This window comes from Doryrhamphus excisus, chromosome 17 (genome assembly GCF_030265055.1).
Source record: "Doryrhamphus excisus isolate RoL2022-K1 chromosome 17, RoL_Dexc_1.0, whole genome shotgun sequence".
Lineage (NCBI taxonomy): Eukaryota > Metazoa > Chordata > Actinopteri > Syngnathiformes > Syngnathidae > Doryrhamphus > Doryrhamphus excisus.
In genome coordinates, this window is record NC_080482.1 from 11,350,344 (window position 1) to 11,365,236 (window position 14,893).

Consider the following 14,893-nt stretch of genomic DNA (forward strand, 5'->3'; position numbering starts at 1 on the left):
GTAAATCGTTAAAATACTAAAAGTCTTTTAGTCGTTGTTAACATTTCTGCTCATAAAACGGAACCATTTAATAGCGTTTTGTGAGCAGAACATCCACAGTAGACTTCTAGCTAGAAGACGAATACTTTAGTAGCTAGCGACCAAGGCACCGGAAATTAGTCCTCCAAAACAAAAGTACTTTGACTAAAAATAATTGAGGGCGCACTCTACATGTCAATAATTGAAATATTTGATGTATTGTTAACGTTTCTGGTGACCAAAAGGGTAAAGAGAAAACTATGTACATTATAGATGTATATGTTGCAGGAAACTAGGGCAATATGTAGTCATACTTGTTGGTTTTGACTTGCCTAGAGTTTGACCTTTGACCTTGACAGCTTCAAGGCGAAAGAGTAATTACAGTACATCCTATCACACAGATGGATCATTAATATGTGTCATCACCTTCATTTATTCATATCAGCTCACCAGATAAGAGCAGAAAACGTGTGCGGGTGGAGCCTGGAAGTTGATCATCATCTTTTAGTGACATGTGACATACAACGCTCAGCTACAAATGGTTGTCAGTGAGGGAATCAAACCTGCAACCCTTCAGCGCCAGACCGTCAGTGACGGCTTGCGCCTGCTGTTGGAGGTGTGGTCAAAGATGGTGCAAGGTCTGCTCCTTCCAGGTGAACATCAGCAGATCTCTATCAAAGCAGCGTCAGTCATTAACGTGCTGCTCAGCTAACAGATACTCAGTCGCCACGCTCGCTCTCGGAGGATAATGAAGCTCCAGGTGGGCCTGCTCATTACTGCTGTGACCTGGGCTGCTGCTAGCCCCTTCAGAGAGACGAGGAACAAGCTACTGCTGATCTCCTTTGATGGCTTCAGGTGGGACTACGACCAAGATGTGGACACACCAAATATGGACCGACTGGTGAAGGAGGGCGTGAAGGCCAAATACATCACGCCGCCCATGCTGACCATGACCTCGCCGTCCCACTTTACCACCATCACAGGTGACTCGTATCCCCCCAGATTAATTATTTTGGGTCTTCATGTTTGACTGTGTCATGCTGGATGACAGGCAGGTGGGTGGAGGACCATGAAGTCGTCCACAACATGATGTTCAACACGCAAACCAACCAGAAGGTTCCTCACAAAAAGACACTGACCCGATCTGAGTGGTGGGACAACGGACCTTTGCCATTGTGGATCACAGCTCAGAACCAGGTCAGTTCTGAAAAAGGTTAATCACTGACGTCAACAATTAGTGCTATGTGGAGGCGTTGAGGCATGATCATCACTTGTAATCTTCTTTGGCTAAAGGGCTTGAAAACCGCCTCTTTTTTCTATCCGGGGGGCGGGGCCAACTACAGCGGACAGGCCGTCAACCGAGCTTTGGTGGAGGAGGCAGGACATATTGACGACAACGAGACAGAGTGGCGGCAAAACATCGACACAGTGATGAGTTGGTTCTCACAAGAGGACTTTGACCTGGTGACCTTATACTATGGTGAACCTGACAATGTGGGCCACGTCAGGGGGCCAGACCACCTCGACAGAAAGAAGATCATTCGCCAGATTGACCGCACCATTGGCTACCTGAGCGAGGCCATCGGTCGCCACCACCTGAGTGACAGCCTGAACGTCATCATCACTTCTGACCACGGCATGACCACGGTCAAAAAGCGCCCTTTGGTGGATGAGATTGTCCTCAACAAGTATGTGAATTTGTTGAAATTGGCCAGCTTCGAGATCCTGGACTATGGTGGATTTGGCATCCTGACACCGAGGCCGGGGAAAGAGCAGGAAGTATTTGACGCATTGTCCAAGGCGCCCAACTTGACGGTGTACAGGAAAGACGACATGCCAAAAAGCTTCCATCTAGCCAGGAGCCGCCGACTGCCTCCCATCATCGTTGTGGCCGATCTGGGATTCAACCTGAATTCTGTGAGTCTTCTCTGGAATACATCTGCTTGCTTCTTCCTATACTACTTGTCTCATTTCCCTGCCAGAGATTCATCGTCTACGTCAACAAAGGCGACCATGGATATCATAATGGCGAGATGGACATGAAGATGATCTTCAGGGCCTTTGGACCGGACTTCAAGAAGAACTTCCTGTCTGAGCCCTTTGACAGCATCCACATCTACCCGCTCATGTGCCGGCTGCTCAACATCCAACCAGCTCCACACAACGGATCACTGCAGGCCACCCAGGATATGTTGCTGCACAGCGGTGAGGCCCACCTTGGTGTCATTGAGTTTTGATATCAGAGCCTTCAAAGAGTCCAAATGTTTTTCTTTCTTACATTTTGGCAGGAGGACCTCAAAGTGTGACGGTGTCACTGCTGATGGTCATCTCCATCTTCACACTCCTCTAACACCTTAATCCAGGGGTCTCAAACATGCGGCCCGCGGGCCAAATGTGGCCCACAGGACACTAGTTTGAGGCCCACGCCTTGATATGAAAGTTTAATGTTAGTGTGGCCCGCGCAAGTTTGATATGGATGCTGTATGGTATCGTGTACCCAGAAAAAATAATTACGTTTGATTAATGTTCATGTTAAAGGTTAAATAACTGTTAATAGTTATCCTCCCTATCCGTGTGGAAGTGGTAAGTTTTTGGCTATTTAGTTTAAAGGAAATAACTTGAAAGCTACCGTTTAGGTCGCTAGCTCTCTAGTTTGCGAGTTAGCATGTGTCCCAAGACCCTGCAGTTGCACAATATGTTGTAAATAAAAAGAGTATAAATGTGACTATAGTCGTGTTTTGTCATGTCTACAGGGCTCTAATAATGCTTTGTTAATTATAATCTGAAAAAATAATTTGTCTACCCACCAACTATATGTGGTTTCTTAAATTTTTATTATTTGCCGTTTTATTGTTATTATTATATTTATTTATGTATTACTGATTGATTGATTTTCTTTATTCTTGATTTGTTTATTTATTTTTCATCTTATTTTGTGTAGAAAATAAAAAGTAAGCTATTTGAGAACAGTGGAATGTTTTATCAGAGCTTTTCTCGAAACCAAAGCAAAGTTTATTCATTTTTCTGTTTTTAATACATGCGTTTTTTTTTTTTTTTTGGAAAACCTGATGCGGCCCAGTCTCGCCCAGACCCTAACCCCAGTGGCCCCCAAGTAAATTGAGTTTGAGACCCCTGCCTTAATCCAAAATCACACCTGCAGGGTCAAGATGACACCTTCCACCTTCACACCAAGATGACACCTTCATCCATGTTCAACCTCCAGATCTCTGCTCACACCTGCACCAAGTCCAGGTTGCCTAAGAAAGATACCAGAATACTTGTTTGTACTGCGAATGAAAAAGTTTTTATTCTCTGATATTAAAATCTGATTGGATGCTGATTATTTATGTTTGACACCCTTATACGAAATAAAAGAGAGCAGCTATCCATCAGATCATCCAACTGATTTTTATTCAATTTACAAATAAAACAGCAACACGTATGCACACTAACAATGTGATGGAAGAATTGGTCAGCTTTGTGAAAATAAAACTTGTGTATTTTCACCATAAAACGGTGAAGGGAAAAAAAACCAACACATTCGTCCTCGAGTCGAGGAGGAACCCAACTGGTTCTCTTGAAGTTTGACTTCCTGTGCGGCTCATAGCGATGTCTCAGCATCGACGGCACTTGCATCTTCTCCGCCACCCACAGCAACGCTGGTGAGATTCTCTTGGCTGGAAGATGTCATGACATCATCAGATCAGTGACATCATCAGTAGACACGTGGTGAACGCAGGGTCACCTTTTGCTTTGTTTCAGAGCTTTGCTGCTGTCAGACTTCACAGAGAGAGACTTCCACACGCCACTTTTGTCCATTTCGTATGAGATGTTCACCTCTGATGGGTCCGTCCTACACACACACACACACACACACGTTAGACATTTAAAAGTGTGTGTGCGAACAAGTGTGCGTGGTGACTCACCGTCCTTTCAAACTTTTCACCGGCACCTCAATAACCTTGGCCGGCTCAAAAGCAAAGTCTTCTTCAACCTTCTCAGACATTCGCTGAGCATCCTGGGAAGCGGGTGGTGAGTCAGCGAAGAGTCATGTGGTCACTTGGTGGAACAACAGCGCTCACCTCCTTCTCCCGCTTCTTCTTCTTGTCGTCGTCCTTCTTCTTCTTGCTCTCGGGTATAAGGTCATCCAGCCAGCTCAGCTCTCGCTTGCTGAAGCAAAAGTCCAGAAGCTTCCGGATGAACACCAGCGCCAGAACCTGCGGAGCACAGCGAAGAAGGTGGTTAGGCGGGGCCACAGTGACCTCACCATTACGTCTCACCATCATGGGGAAGATGAAGGCGGCAGAGGACGCTTTGACAAGCCAGAGGACAACGAGGCAGGACAGCTGCACGGCCGTGAAGGCATGGACCTTCCAGAGAGGCACGTAGCGAAGGTAGATCAGGTCGGGCTGGTGCTTGGCTGCCATGGCGAATAGTTTGATGCGGTCGAAGAGCTGCACACATGAAAGACAAACACATGAAAATACATGCAATGGGAGAGAAGGCCGCACAGACACACACCTGAATTCCTTTTAGCGAGGACACGCCCATGTAGAGGAAGACACCATAGAGGACGGGCATAGGGATGAACTGAGGACGAAGGAAAGCGTGACAATGGCGAAAGGTCATGTGAGCACAATGGCGTGGCGCTCACCTTGAGGGCAGAGGTCATGAAGACGGAGCAGCCCATAAGGGCAAAGATCACGAACCCCGTCACACGCTGCTCCCTGATGCCCAGGAATTTGGGTTGCTCGCCTGGGGCCGCGCACGCCGACTCCAGTTTGAGGCTGTTGACATGCGAGATGGAGAGCACGGTCGCCGCCACAAACCATGGGAGTCCCATGATGGAGCACACGCCCAGCATCAGCGCCACCACCAGCAGGTCCAGATGGTAGCCGCAGCCTTTCTGGAAGCACACGGACAGAAGGGTTTAAGCCTCACAGGCGACGCATAGGCAAGGCGGGTCGGGCCCACCTTCAGCTTGTTCTCCTTCCTGTTGACGATGACAGCCGTGATCTGCTGGTCCATGAAGATGAGGATGGTACAGAGCAGAGCGGGGATCGCTGCGGCGAGCAGTGTCCACCAGGGATTTGTACCCAGTGGTGAAATGAGCCACCCGCGGGTGTTGGAGGTGGGCTGAGAGACACAATATCACACCGCCATGTAAATCCTATCAATGTTCGCCTCCTATCAATGTCCCTGCTGGGACCTCAGCTTTACCTCAAAGCGGTCTGGGACGCTGAGTTTGGGAGAAGGAATTCCCATCAGATAATCCAGCAGCACCATGACCATGATGGTGAGGAAGACGGCAAAGTCGCTAATGGTGGACCGTACCTGTCGGCACAAAAACCAAAACAGCGTTAGTTTTCTCCTTTGTTTTGGTTGTCCCGTGTGTACGAAGACGTGAACGCAACCTTGGTGGGGAAGTATCTCCTGGTCTTGAAGTGTTTGAGGAAGGAGCAGAGGAGGAATGTGGTGAAGAAAAGGATGACAGACCAGAAGAGGACGTCAGGGATGAAGGGACCGTCATGGTTGCAAGCTTTGCCCACAAACCGGCCGTGTAAAGTCTGACAGTCCTGCAAAAAGACAACGCTCAGCTGTACATGTCCTGGTGTCCACTAGTGGCTGACTGTTGGACATACAAGATTTCACCTTCACACTCAGCTGCCCCCATGGGACGCTCTCGGACGAGTTGTAGCCGAAGTTGCTCCAAATCTCATGCATCTCAGCTGATGTATTGGCAGGTGGGGAACATCCACACCTGCAGAACCAGCAAACCATCTCAGAGGGGAGTTTAAGTGTTTTCAGTGATAAGAGTAGGACAGCAGAGCACATAAGGTGGACAAAAAAATGACACTGCGTCTTACGTGTAGAAGGTCAAGTTGTCCAGGTGGTTACCCATGTTAACTGGGTAGAGCTCCCCCAAATGGACCAGCTTCTCTAGAGCCTCGTAGATGAAAATGATGCAAATGAGGGCGGCGAAGGCCTCCTCTGTGAAGCGTGTGATGTAGCACACAAGCGAGCTCGCATCTGTGGCGACCAGCAGGAAGCAGAGGAAGGCGGTCCACAGGCCAATGCTGGTCCGCAGAGACAGGTAGGACAGGCCATAGTCACTGAGGACAGCGAAAAACACATTTATTCAACCAGTCCAGGGTGTACCCCACTCCTCGCCCCGAAGTTAGCTGGTATAGACTCCAGCATACCCCCATGACCCTTGTGAGGGTAAGCGGCATAGAAAATGGATGGATGGATGGATGGATGATTAAGAATTCATATTTAGAGATGCTCAATACAATACAATCAGTGAAATTATAAACTGGGCCCATTCAGCATGTCTCCCGTCGCTTATTGTTTTGCTGTAGTGTACTACCACAGGGCAGCACGGCGGTCGAGTGGTTAGTGCACACAGCTAGGAGACCAGGGTTCAATTCCACCCTCGGCCATCTCTGTGTGGAGTTTGCATGCGTGGGTTTTCTCCGGGTACTCCGGTTTCCTCCCACATTCCAAAAACATGCTAGGTTAATTGGCGACTCCAAATTGTCCATAGGTATGAATGTGAGTGTGAATGGTTGTTTGTCTATATGTGCCCTGTGATTGGCTGGCAACCAGTCCAGGGTGTACCCCGCCTCTCGCCCCAAAACAGCTGGGATAGGCTCCAGCACCCCCGCGACCCTCGTGAGGAATGAATGAATGAATACTACCACAGTATACTCTTTACTTAACTGTCTCCAGCAACTAGCTGGAACTACTTTCCTCAGCACCGAAATCAAACCAGAACTCGGCTCTGGACGCAAAGTGGGGAGTGTGTCGCTGTTGATGGACTTCACTGATTATGGGGTGTCATACAACTTTATGATAAAAAAAATCTCAACTATCCCTTTAAGAAGGCTCATTTGCAAAGTTTGTTTTCTGACATCAGAACTTTTACAGTTTGTTCTTAAAACAGTCAAACGCCAGCTGGACCTCAACCCCATCAATACTGCACCATCACTAACCAAAGTCCTGCTAGCTGCATGAACTGTCTGATGTTGACCTCATGCTGTTACATACGAAAGCTGTTAAAGGGAGTGTTAAAGTGTTGTCTTTTAAGTTGAACAGTTGAACATCCAACCATTGTCAGGCAGGTGAGGTCAGCTGTACTTGGCAGCCACAATTCAGGGACGGAAGGTTTTTAAATAAAGATGGAGTACAGATGAGGTTCTTTTCTCTTATCAGAGTCAATATTGATCCGGGACAAATGTTTCAAGTCCAAGGGCCGCAGCCTGCCTGGCTATAAGAGACAGCAGAAACAGAGTCCTCTTTGCCATCTTGTCTCCGACTTGCCGCCATGTCTCTACGTCTTGTGGTCCTGCTGCTGGTTCTGGCCCGGTGTGGATGGGCTCAGCCCGTGGACAGCCGGGTCGAGCTGAATATTGTTCAGGAGGCTCTGGAGAGTCTTCAAGCTGAAAGGCGAGGTGATGCTGCTCTAGAGTGTGGCCAACAGTACCGCTCTCCATGTGATTAACATGTTTCCATGCTAACAGTCATGCTGCGGCGTCTGGACGCGACCGAGAGGGAGCTCAAGACGGTCCGAGGTGAGTGAGTCGGGGGGTTCTTCACTTGAAAAAAAAAGATGTTAAAAAAGGATGACATGATGTGTTTTGTTGGTACAGAAACTCCAAAGGTGGCCTTTGCGGCCTCATTGGGAGGAAATGGAGCCCAGAAGACGATGTCTGGAAACAAAGATCTGATCTACAGGGATGTCCTGACTAATGTGGGCGGAGCTTATAATGCTGCTACAGGTAAGCGTGGACAGAGTGAGACATTATGCGACAGCAGCAGGGATTAAAAAGAATGTTGTCCGTGTCATTCATCCAGGAGAGTTCACAGCACCCATTCGGGGCGTCTACTACATCCGTTTCACCGCCAACTCCCCCACCGACTTCACCATGAGCGCTGTGCTCTACAAGAACAACCAACAGATTCAACTCATTGCCCACGAGCAGCCGTCTGGAGAAGGCAGCGACACGGCATCCAATGGCGCCGCTCTGCTGCTGGAGAAGGGTGACAAGCTGAAGATGGTGCTGTGGCACAACACTCAAATTTGGGACAACAGCAATCACCACAGCACCTTCAGTGGCTTCCTGCTCTTCCCCTTGTAAGAACCAGACTGTAACCCAAACTTCATTCACAGCCTTCCTTCCAAACTAACAATCAGAACAATGAATGCATGATAATTGAAAGAGAAGGGGGCAGGGTTTTGAGCTTTGAGGCGCTCCACACTCAGTAGGACAGGAACCAATCATTGTCTCCATAAGTACAAACTTGTACAAAGTTACATGTCCATTTCTGGCCCAGTGAAGAGTTACTGTAGTTCCACTACTGGAGCACAGCAATCATTGGCCGTTTGTATGTGTTGGCGTTGAAGGGTGGACGAGCCTCCGATGGAGTTTGATGCTCAATTGGAGATGAGAACTCTCAAAGCTTCAATGACACAGGCTCAGGCTGAAAATGCAGGTATTTTCTTTGTTTCTTCACATCATTGTAAGAATGGGTGTACGGGTGTAAGAATGGAATCAAATAATGATTGTGTGTTGGTAGAACTCAAAGACAGACTGGAGACTGCAGAGAAGGAGCTGAAGGCCATAAGAAGTCAGTATTTTCACACTAATTGTCAGCATCCTGGTAGAAAAAAAAAAAAAAAAAAAAAAGAGTACACGCCCAGAGCTAGTAATAACAAAAAAAGTCTTTATCAGGTGTTATTTGCCGTCTTGTGCAGATGTGCCAAAGGTAGCGTTTGCGGCATCACTTGGTGGTAATGGCCTTCAGAAGACAACAACAGGAAGGAGGAAGCTCCTGTACAAAGAGGTGCTGACCAACATCGGCGAGGCGTACAACCGTGAAACAGGTGAATGGCGACCAAGCACTACACCTCCGACAACATGAACTGCGTTTGTTTGGTAGAAATTAGAATTAGTATTGTACTTTGGGTGGATATAATCCTCTATTTCATCTTGCAGGAGAGTTCACAGCACCTGTTCGTGGCGTCTACTACGTCCGTTTCACCACCAACGCCCCCACCGACTTCACCATGAGCGCTGTGCTCTACAAGAACAACAATGAGATCCAGCTCATCACCCACGAGCAGCCGTCAGGCGAGGGCAGCGACACGGCATCCAATGGAGCCGCCCTGCTGCTGGAACAGGGCGACAAGCTCTCTCTGTATTTGTGGCAAAACACTCAGATTTGGGACAACAGCAACCATCACAGCACCTTTAGTGGCTTCCTGCTCTTTCCCATGTGAGCATGGCAGCCATCTTTACACATTCGGGGTAAAGGGACACAGGACCTGGCTTTTTCACAAAATAAAAGTTGATCATGAGCGCTTTGTCTTTACATTCATGTTGAATCACTCACACCAACTACCCTCATGTCCTCCTTTGTGACATCCATAAACCTCCTCTTCCTCTACGCCTCCTACCTGGCAGCTCTAAAGGCAGCATCCTTCCACCAATATACGTATTCACTATCTCTCCTCTGACATGTCCCAACCATCTCAGTCTGGCCTCTTTATCTCCAAGGCCTCTAACATCTAATGTCCCTCTGATGTACTCGTTCCTGATCCTATCCATCCTGGTCACTCCCAATGAGAACCTCATTATCCTCATCTCTGCTACCTTAGCATGTATTCCAATATATTCAGGATGTATCACAATATTACGATATAATTAAATTCATCTGAGTTTTGTATAAAAAGCTACAAACCTTAACCCATATTATTATATATAAAATAATTACTGTACATTACCAGTAAACTTACCTATGACACTGTGTACAGAGTGTCCAAAGTAAGCCATTTTATTCCAGTTGTTCAGGGCAGCTGCTTTCACAACATTAGAGCCACTGTCAATAGATACACACACTTGTGTCTTCTCGTTTAAGTCCTGTTTCTGGAGAAACTCCTTCAACTCACTTGCAGTGTTTTCACCTGTGTGTTCTTCCAGAAAAAAATCTTGTCTGGAGACTTTAAAGTCCAGTCGCTCTGTCTACACTACACTCTGTACTACAGATATCTTCTCTACTAACGAGTAGGGATTTAAATCTCTTTGTGGTAAATGATTTGATACACAACTACAACAATAACTACATCACATTGTATGTAAGTGTTTTATTAAAAACAATAATAAACAGTTAGAAATTCCACCGTTTTCGCATGTTTGATGCGGGCAGCATTGTGTCCCACTTTGCTTGACAGTACTAGAACGCACCTTCTAACTTTGTCCCACGCTGCCCAGTACTACTACACTGTATTTTTACCCTGTTTCTTTCACCTCACATTTGGCCCCAAATGTTGATACTATGTGCATAAAAGGTAAGATTTGATGACCTATAGCGCTAATGTGCATATTTGTTCGATACACAACCTCTCTAAAAAACAAAGTCCAGGCTCGTACTGGTGGATGGTGATTTTCAAAAATACTATACAGTTTTTGAATGGTCAATGTAAGCAGTGATTTGTCCCACTTTCTTAGACAGTCCTTGAACACACCTTCTCCTCTTCTCACACGGCATAAAGATAAATAAATTCACCTGAATGGGATGTTTTTTTTTATTTTTTCTTTCACTTCATGTTTGCTTCCAAATGCTGATACTATGTGGATAAGATTTGATGACCTTATTGAGCGCTAATGTGCATATTTGTGGTACACAATCTCTTTGAAAAACAAGTCTGTATGTGAATTTATTTATCCATCCATTTTCTATGCCACTTATCCCCACTAGGGCCGCGGGGGTATGCTGGAGCCTATCAAAGCAACTCAACCTCACACGATCGTTTAGAATCATGACTAACCTGCAGAACTTGAAGAGGATCTTCTCAAAGACCAGAACGGGACCGGTGCTGCCCAGGATGGTGAGAGGCTGACCCGCAAAGACAGAGTAGGCCACACCCGTAAGGGAAGCCCCAAACAGAGACTCAATGGCGCTCTAAAAAGGACAGGGAGTGTCAGATCTGAGAACCTGAGAAGGCACAGCGTCTAACAGCGGCACACAGCTTCTTACAATATTTCCTTTTGTGGCTTCTCCCAGCAGGCCTCCAAAAGTGATGACGGGCGACATGCAGGCACAGTACAGGAAGAGGATGGACGCCAAACACTGGAGGCTGACGGCGTCTGTAATGTCACTTAGCAGGAAAGGCGCTTTTCTCTGGATGTCCTTCACCAAACCACCAAACAGCCTGGCCATGCCACAGAACGTTAGCAGTCTCATCGCTAACATTGATCATGTTCAGTATCTTCTGACCTTCCTGTTCTCTGCAGCTCTGGTCCAGTCTGATGTTCTGCCTCTTTGATGATCTCAGAGCTGTGGGCGGAGCCATTGGGAACAGATGGAATCTTTCTTTTCTCCTGTAAAGACAAATTAATTTGTGAAAGGTTAACATTCGAGGTAGCACGTCTACAGGCCTGTGCAGCCCACCTGAGAGGGGACGCTCTTTGGTGGTTCGATGCGGATGCTGGGGTCCCATTCACCTGGTGGGAGCACAGTCACTTGATCCAGGAACTCATCAATCCCTGACAGCAGGTCATTTCGGTCCTTCGCCTTGTACGCAACATCATGGAAAATCTACAAGTGCCAGAGACCGATGAATAGAAGTCTTAAAGCCACAGTGTCCGGTCATATAACTGGCAACGCTCAAAGGTGGTACCTCATCTGTCATAAGAGTGGCCATGGAGCGTCCAATCTCATGGTACTGTGGACCTTTCCCGAACGGACCCAACAAAAGGAAGAGGAACCTAATTGAGAAAGGAATCAGGACCTGGGCTCCAGAAATGGTGGTGTTGATCTCACCTTGTGGGCACTGGGACCTCAGTGAGCCCGGTGAGGAGCACGGCAGGGGCAAGGCGCACAAAGGCAATGATGGGGCGCTCCAGAAAGTCCACTTCCCCCACCAGCACATTGGAGGCTTCTGCACCGGGAGGAATCTTCTTCATGAAGTTCATGTCCACCTGAAATACACATGATGACATGCATGACCTGCAGGGGACAGTACAAGCTGGTCATGTCCACCATTTCTCACTTTGCTGAAGTCTACTGTGCTGTTTTCACCACTGCCACCACCCGCACGAGTTTCACTCCCTTTGCTGCCGTCCAGGTTCCCGGGAGCCGACTGAGGAGACGCCAGGATACCTGTGGTTCATACATTGATGGGAAATCAAACAAATGGCGGAGGATCCCAGAGGGATACGCTGCATCCTCACCATTGCGTTCTAGTAGATGGGGATCAGAATGTTTCTTGCCGATGTCGGCGAAGGATCGAACAAGCGGGATGCGGTTACTCAGCCTCTTCTCGTTCTGATGGTGATGACGTCTCAAAACAGCCTCCCTCACCTTGTCCTGAACATCCTCGTCCATCTGACCGGATGCCAGCAGACTGTCAATCACCATGTCTACAAGGAGGGGGAAAGTAGAATCTCACTTTAACAACAGTCAAACAAGAGCAAGCTACACATCCTGACAGTGGTGGCGCCAGCCTGCTGACCTGCGATCTCCTCGATGGTGTTGGCGCGCATATCGAGCAGCACGGTGCCGTTCGTGATGCAGGAGCGCAGCTCAAACAGGCTATGCAGTGACAACGTGGCCACATAAGGTTTACTCCAACGCTCACCGCCATCCTCTACGTCTTCCTCAAACTTCAACCACCTGCACACACACACACACACGCAGTGATAGCAAATGGGCATGGGTGATGACGCGCACAAACAAAGGAATGGCGTCCTTGCCTGGCAGTCTCCTTCCACTCCAGGATGTCTCCGTCCCTGAAGGCGAGCTCGTCCAGTTCGGTAAAGAGGTCATGGGGAACGTGCTCCTCGTCATCATCCTCCGTGCCGAGGATGAACTGTACCCTTTGGGAGGGCGTGTCTAAAGAAACATGGCATCAGTCGGCCGTAGTCAGAGGGACGGTGGTTGCGAGTGTCCACAGTGGGGGGCGAACCATATGATGGACACTCTTGGTCGTCTTCCCGCTCCAAACGATCCCTCCTTCTGCGGTGATGCTTGTGTCCTCTGTGACGGTGCCGCCGGCGGCTCTGTCGACCCAATGGGACATGGACGCCAACATAGAGCGCCCTGTGACCTGATAGAGGGCATATGACAACAGGTCAATGGTAACAAAGATGAAATTCTTGAAGTATCCTTTAAAAAAAATAAAAAACACTCACTCTCCAGGTCCTCCTTCTCAAAGTTAGTGGAGAGCGTGGCGCTGGTCTTCCCTCTATCCAAGACCGCCTCATCATCATTACCCTACAACTCATGCACACAAACATGTATGTGTAAATTCATTCCTCACTCATCAGACAGGGCTTCACAGATCAATCACAGGTCTGACACACACACACACACACACACACACACACAGCATTCTATTTCATGTCTTACACAAGAAGACCATAGGAACAATCTGTCACATCATCACCATTTAAGAACAGTTGGTAACTATAAGGAACGAAAATGTTGCTCAGTTAGGGAGGGGGGTGCACTGCCCTGTCCCACGCTACACTGCAACCAGAGACCACCTTGCATCTGCACCAGCCAGCAGTGATATCGCAACAGCGGGAACTTACACAGACACGTGACAAAATGATGGAGGATGGCAATGCTGGAAGAGAGTACAAGAGCTGACCTGGTCAAGCTTGCAGCATCAGTCCACACCACCGGACTCCGTTCAAAATAGTGATGTGTTTCAGACGCATACGCGCAAGAGTTAAGAACATGGTGAAAAAGATTTTTACTTTACTGAATAACGCCTCGATCTGAATAAGATGCGAGCTGAATGTAAGGTCATCTAGTGGAAATCTCGTTTATGTCCTTGAAAAATACATCAATATGGAGTGGAGACCACTTTGTAGAGGTTTTACAAGTTGGACTTCTCTTGTGGGAGTTTGGAACGAAAGTGATGAGCGCGAGCTGACTTCCGTGCTTCGTTGACAACAAAAGTCTGACTTTCAGCCTAACGTGGAAAGCAAACTGTCTTGTTTAAGACACTCCACAAATTGCTTCGAAGTGAAGTTTAAGTGCAGGCGCCTTTAGTGGACCGTTGACGAGATGATGGAAGCAACTAGCTGCCACCCGGCTAGCTTCTCTCACAAGGAAGTCACAACTTACGGATGTGAGTAGCGGTCTCATCTGATCGCTGATGTCTTCCGCCATTTTCACACCACCGGGAAAACTCATCTTCCTCCTGGGAAGTTTTAGGCTCATCAAGGCTGAAAAATGATACTACAACACACTAACTGATCGTCAACAATGCCCTCTGCCGCCGCGTCTAAACAATGTGGACTATATAGCGACTCCAGTTTGAAGACCCACCTTTTTCTGACTGACATGTCTCTCCACCAGTCACAGTGCAGGGTTAGCTTTGTTCCACCAATCATCGTAACTTGTTGTCTCCTAAGGCAAACGTGTCTTGTAAAGAATCCATTTAATAATTTAGGTATTATTTTATTGTTAGCCCAACCAAGAACATTATGTTTGTTATTGAGTATGTTTGATGGCTTGTGAGTTACTTCTTCATAATGTTGACGTCTGAGGCGGGTTATTTATCAATATTCAGATACTGCTGGGATCCATATGCTGAATGAACATATACATGACTTATTACAAGCTGTATAAAGCAGCACAGGCCGTAAATAATAATGGTTTCATGAAGTGAATAATAATGTTGGCTGTTTGAACAGCTTATCTGTGATTAGCACCTTCATGGTTGTGTTTCCCTCCTGCTGACTGATTATTGCACCACAATCAGGTCATTGTTGTGTGCACAAAGCTCACATCACGTCATTAATGTTCATTAATAAGAGCTCAGACACACAGAGACCTTCAATGATGCACCTCACGGTGC

The 14,893-nt window shown here is 47.4% G+C and overlaps 3 protein-coding genes across 5 annotated transcripts; 2 read left to right on the forward strand and 1 right to left on the reverse strand.

The window, feature by feature from the left end:
* Nucleotides 1-296: 296 nt before the first annotated feature.
* zgc:153896 (uncharacterized protein LOC569930 homolog) lies at nucleotides 297-2,692 on the forward strand. Of its 3 annotated transcripts, none has more exons than XM_058052853.1 (6): nucleotides 297-778; nucleotides 874-1,001; nucleotides 1,074-1,215; nucleotides 1,312-1,935; nucleotides 2,001-2,223; nucleotides 2,307-2,692. In XM_058052853.1, the coding sequence occupies exons 1-6, from the start codon at nucleotides 767-769 to the stop codon at nucleotides 2,366-2,368; spliced, it is 1,191 nt and encodes a 396-aa protein (XP_057908836.1). In that variant the 5' UTR covers nucleotides 297-766; the 3' UTR covers nucleotides 2,369-2,692. The 3 variants fall into 3 exon arrangements, with proteins under 3 accessions (XP_057908836.1, XP_057908834.1, XP_057908837.1); XM_058052854.1 differs by having other exon boundaries at nucleotides 761-778; nucleotides 1,070-1,215; XM_058052851.1 differs by having other exon boundaries at nucleotides 297-1,001; nucleotides 1,070-1,215.
* A 715-nt stretch (nucleotides 2,693-3,407) lies between these two features.
* Nucleotides 3,408-14,367, reverse strand: LOC131105096 (sodium bicarbonate cotransporter 3-like). Its single transcript, XM_058052850.1, has 25 exons — nucleotides 14,158-14,367; nucleotides 13,215-13,296; nucleotides 12,989-13,129; nucleotides 12,777-12,915; nucleotides 12,536-12,696; nucleotides 12,255-12,443; nucleotides 12,074-12,183; nucleotides 11,845-12,002; nucleotides 11,702-11,789; nucleotides 11,473-11,619; nucleotides 11,299-11,402; nucleotides 11,059-11,233; nucleotides 10,850-10,983; nucleotides 5,886-6,131; nucleotides 5,671-5,779; nucleotides 5,433-5,594; nucleotides 5,239-5,352; nucleotides 4,993-5,154; nucleotides 4,673-4,924; nucleotides 4,540-4,608; nucleotides 4,299-4,472; nucleotides 4,101-4,235; nucleotides 3,945-4,036; nucleotides 3,764-3,871; nucleotides 3,408-3,695 (listed from the first exon to the last, which is right to left on the reverse strand). Exons 1-25 carry the CDS (start codon nucleotides 14,251-14,253, stop codon nucleotides 3,620-3,622), a joined length of 3,423 nt encoding a protein of 1,140 aa, XP_057908833.1. The 5' UTR covers nucleotides 14,254-14,367; the 3' UTR covers nucleotides 3,408-3,619.
* LOC131105098 (complement C1q tumor necrosis factor-related protein 4-like) lies at nucleotides 7,291-9,393 on the forward strand. Its single transcript, XM_058052855.1, has 8 exons — nucleotides 7,291-7,472; nucleotides 7,542-7,592; nucleotides 7,671-7,799; nucleotides 7,876-8,155; nucleotides 8,426-8,514; nucleotides 8,599-8,649; nucleotides 8,777-8,905; nucleotides 9,018-9,393. The coding sequence occupies exons 1-8, from the start codon at nucleotides 7,346-7,348 to the stop codon at nucleotides 9,299-9,301; spliced, it is 1,140 nt and encodes a 379-aa protein (XP_057908838.1). The 5' UTR covers nucleotides 7,291-7,345; the 3' UTR covers nucleotides 9,302-9,393.
* Nucleotides 14,368-14,893: the final 526 nt, after the last annotated feature.

Excerpts from the sequence above, each read along its gene's own strand:
- zgc:153896 (XM_058052851.1), top strand. The coding sequence starts at position 767 with ATGAAGCTCCAGGTGGGCCTGCTCATTACTGCTGTGACCTGGGCTGCT. Across the intron at positions 1,936-2,000 it reads TGGGATTCAACCTGAATTCT|AGATTCATCGTCTACGTCAA; the intron begins GTGAGTCTTCTC and ends TTTCCCTGCCAG. Across the intron at positions 2,224-2,306 it reads GGATATGTTGCTGCACAGCG|GAGGACCTCAAAGTGTGACG; the intron begins GTGAGGCCCACC and ends ACATTTTGGCAG.
- LOC131105098 (XM_058052855.1), top strand. The coding sequence starts at position 7,346 with ATGTCTCTACGTCTTGTGGTCCTGCTGCTGGTTCTGGCCCGGTGTGGA. Across the intron at positions 7,593-7,670 it reads GGAGCTCAAGACGGTCCGAG|AAACTCCAAAGGTGGCCTTT; the intron begins GTGAGTGAGTCG and ends TTGTTGGTACAG. Across the intron at positions 8,906-9,017 it reads GGCGTACAACCGTGAAACAG|GAGAGTTCACAGCACCTGTT; the intron begins GTGAATGGCGAC and ends TTCATCTTGCAG.
- LOC131105096 (XM_058052850.1), bottom strand. The coding sequence starts at position 14,253 with ATGAGCCTAAAACTTCCCAGGAGGAAGATGAGTTTTCCCGGTGGTGTG. Across the intron at positions 11,234-11,298 it reads GAGCTGCAGAGAACAGGAAG|GCTGTTTGGTGGTTTGGTGA; the intron begins GTCAGAAGATAC and ends TGGCATGGCCAG. Across the intron at positions 5,353-5,432 it reads GGAGATACTTCCCCACCAAG|GTACGGTCCACCATTAGCGA; the intron begins GTTGCGTTCACG and ends TTGTGCCGACAG.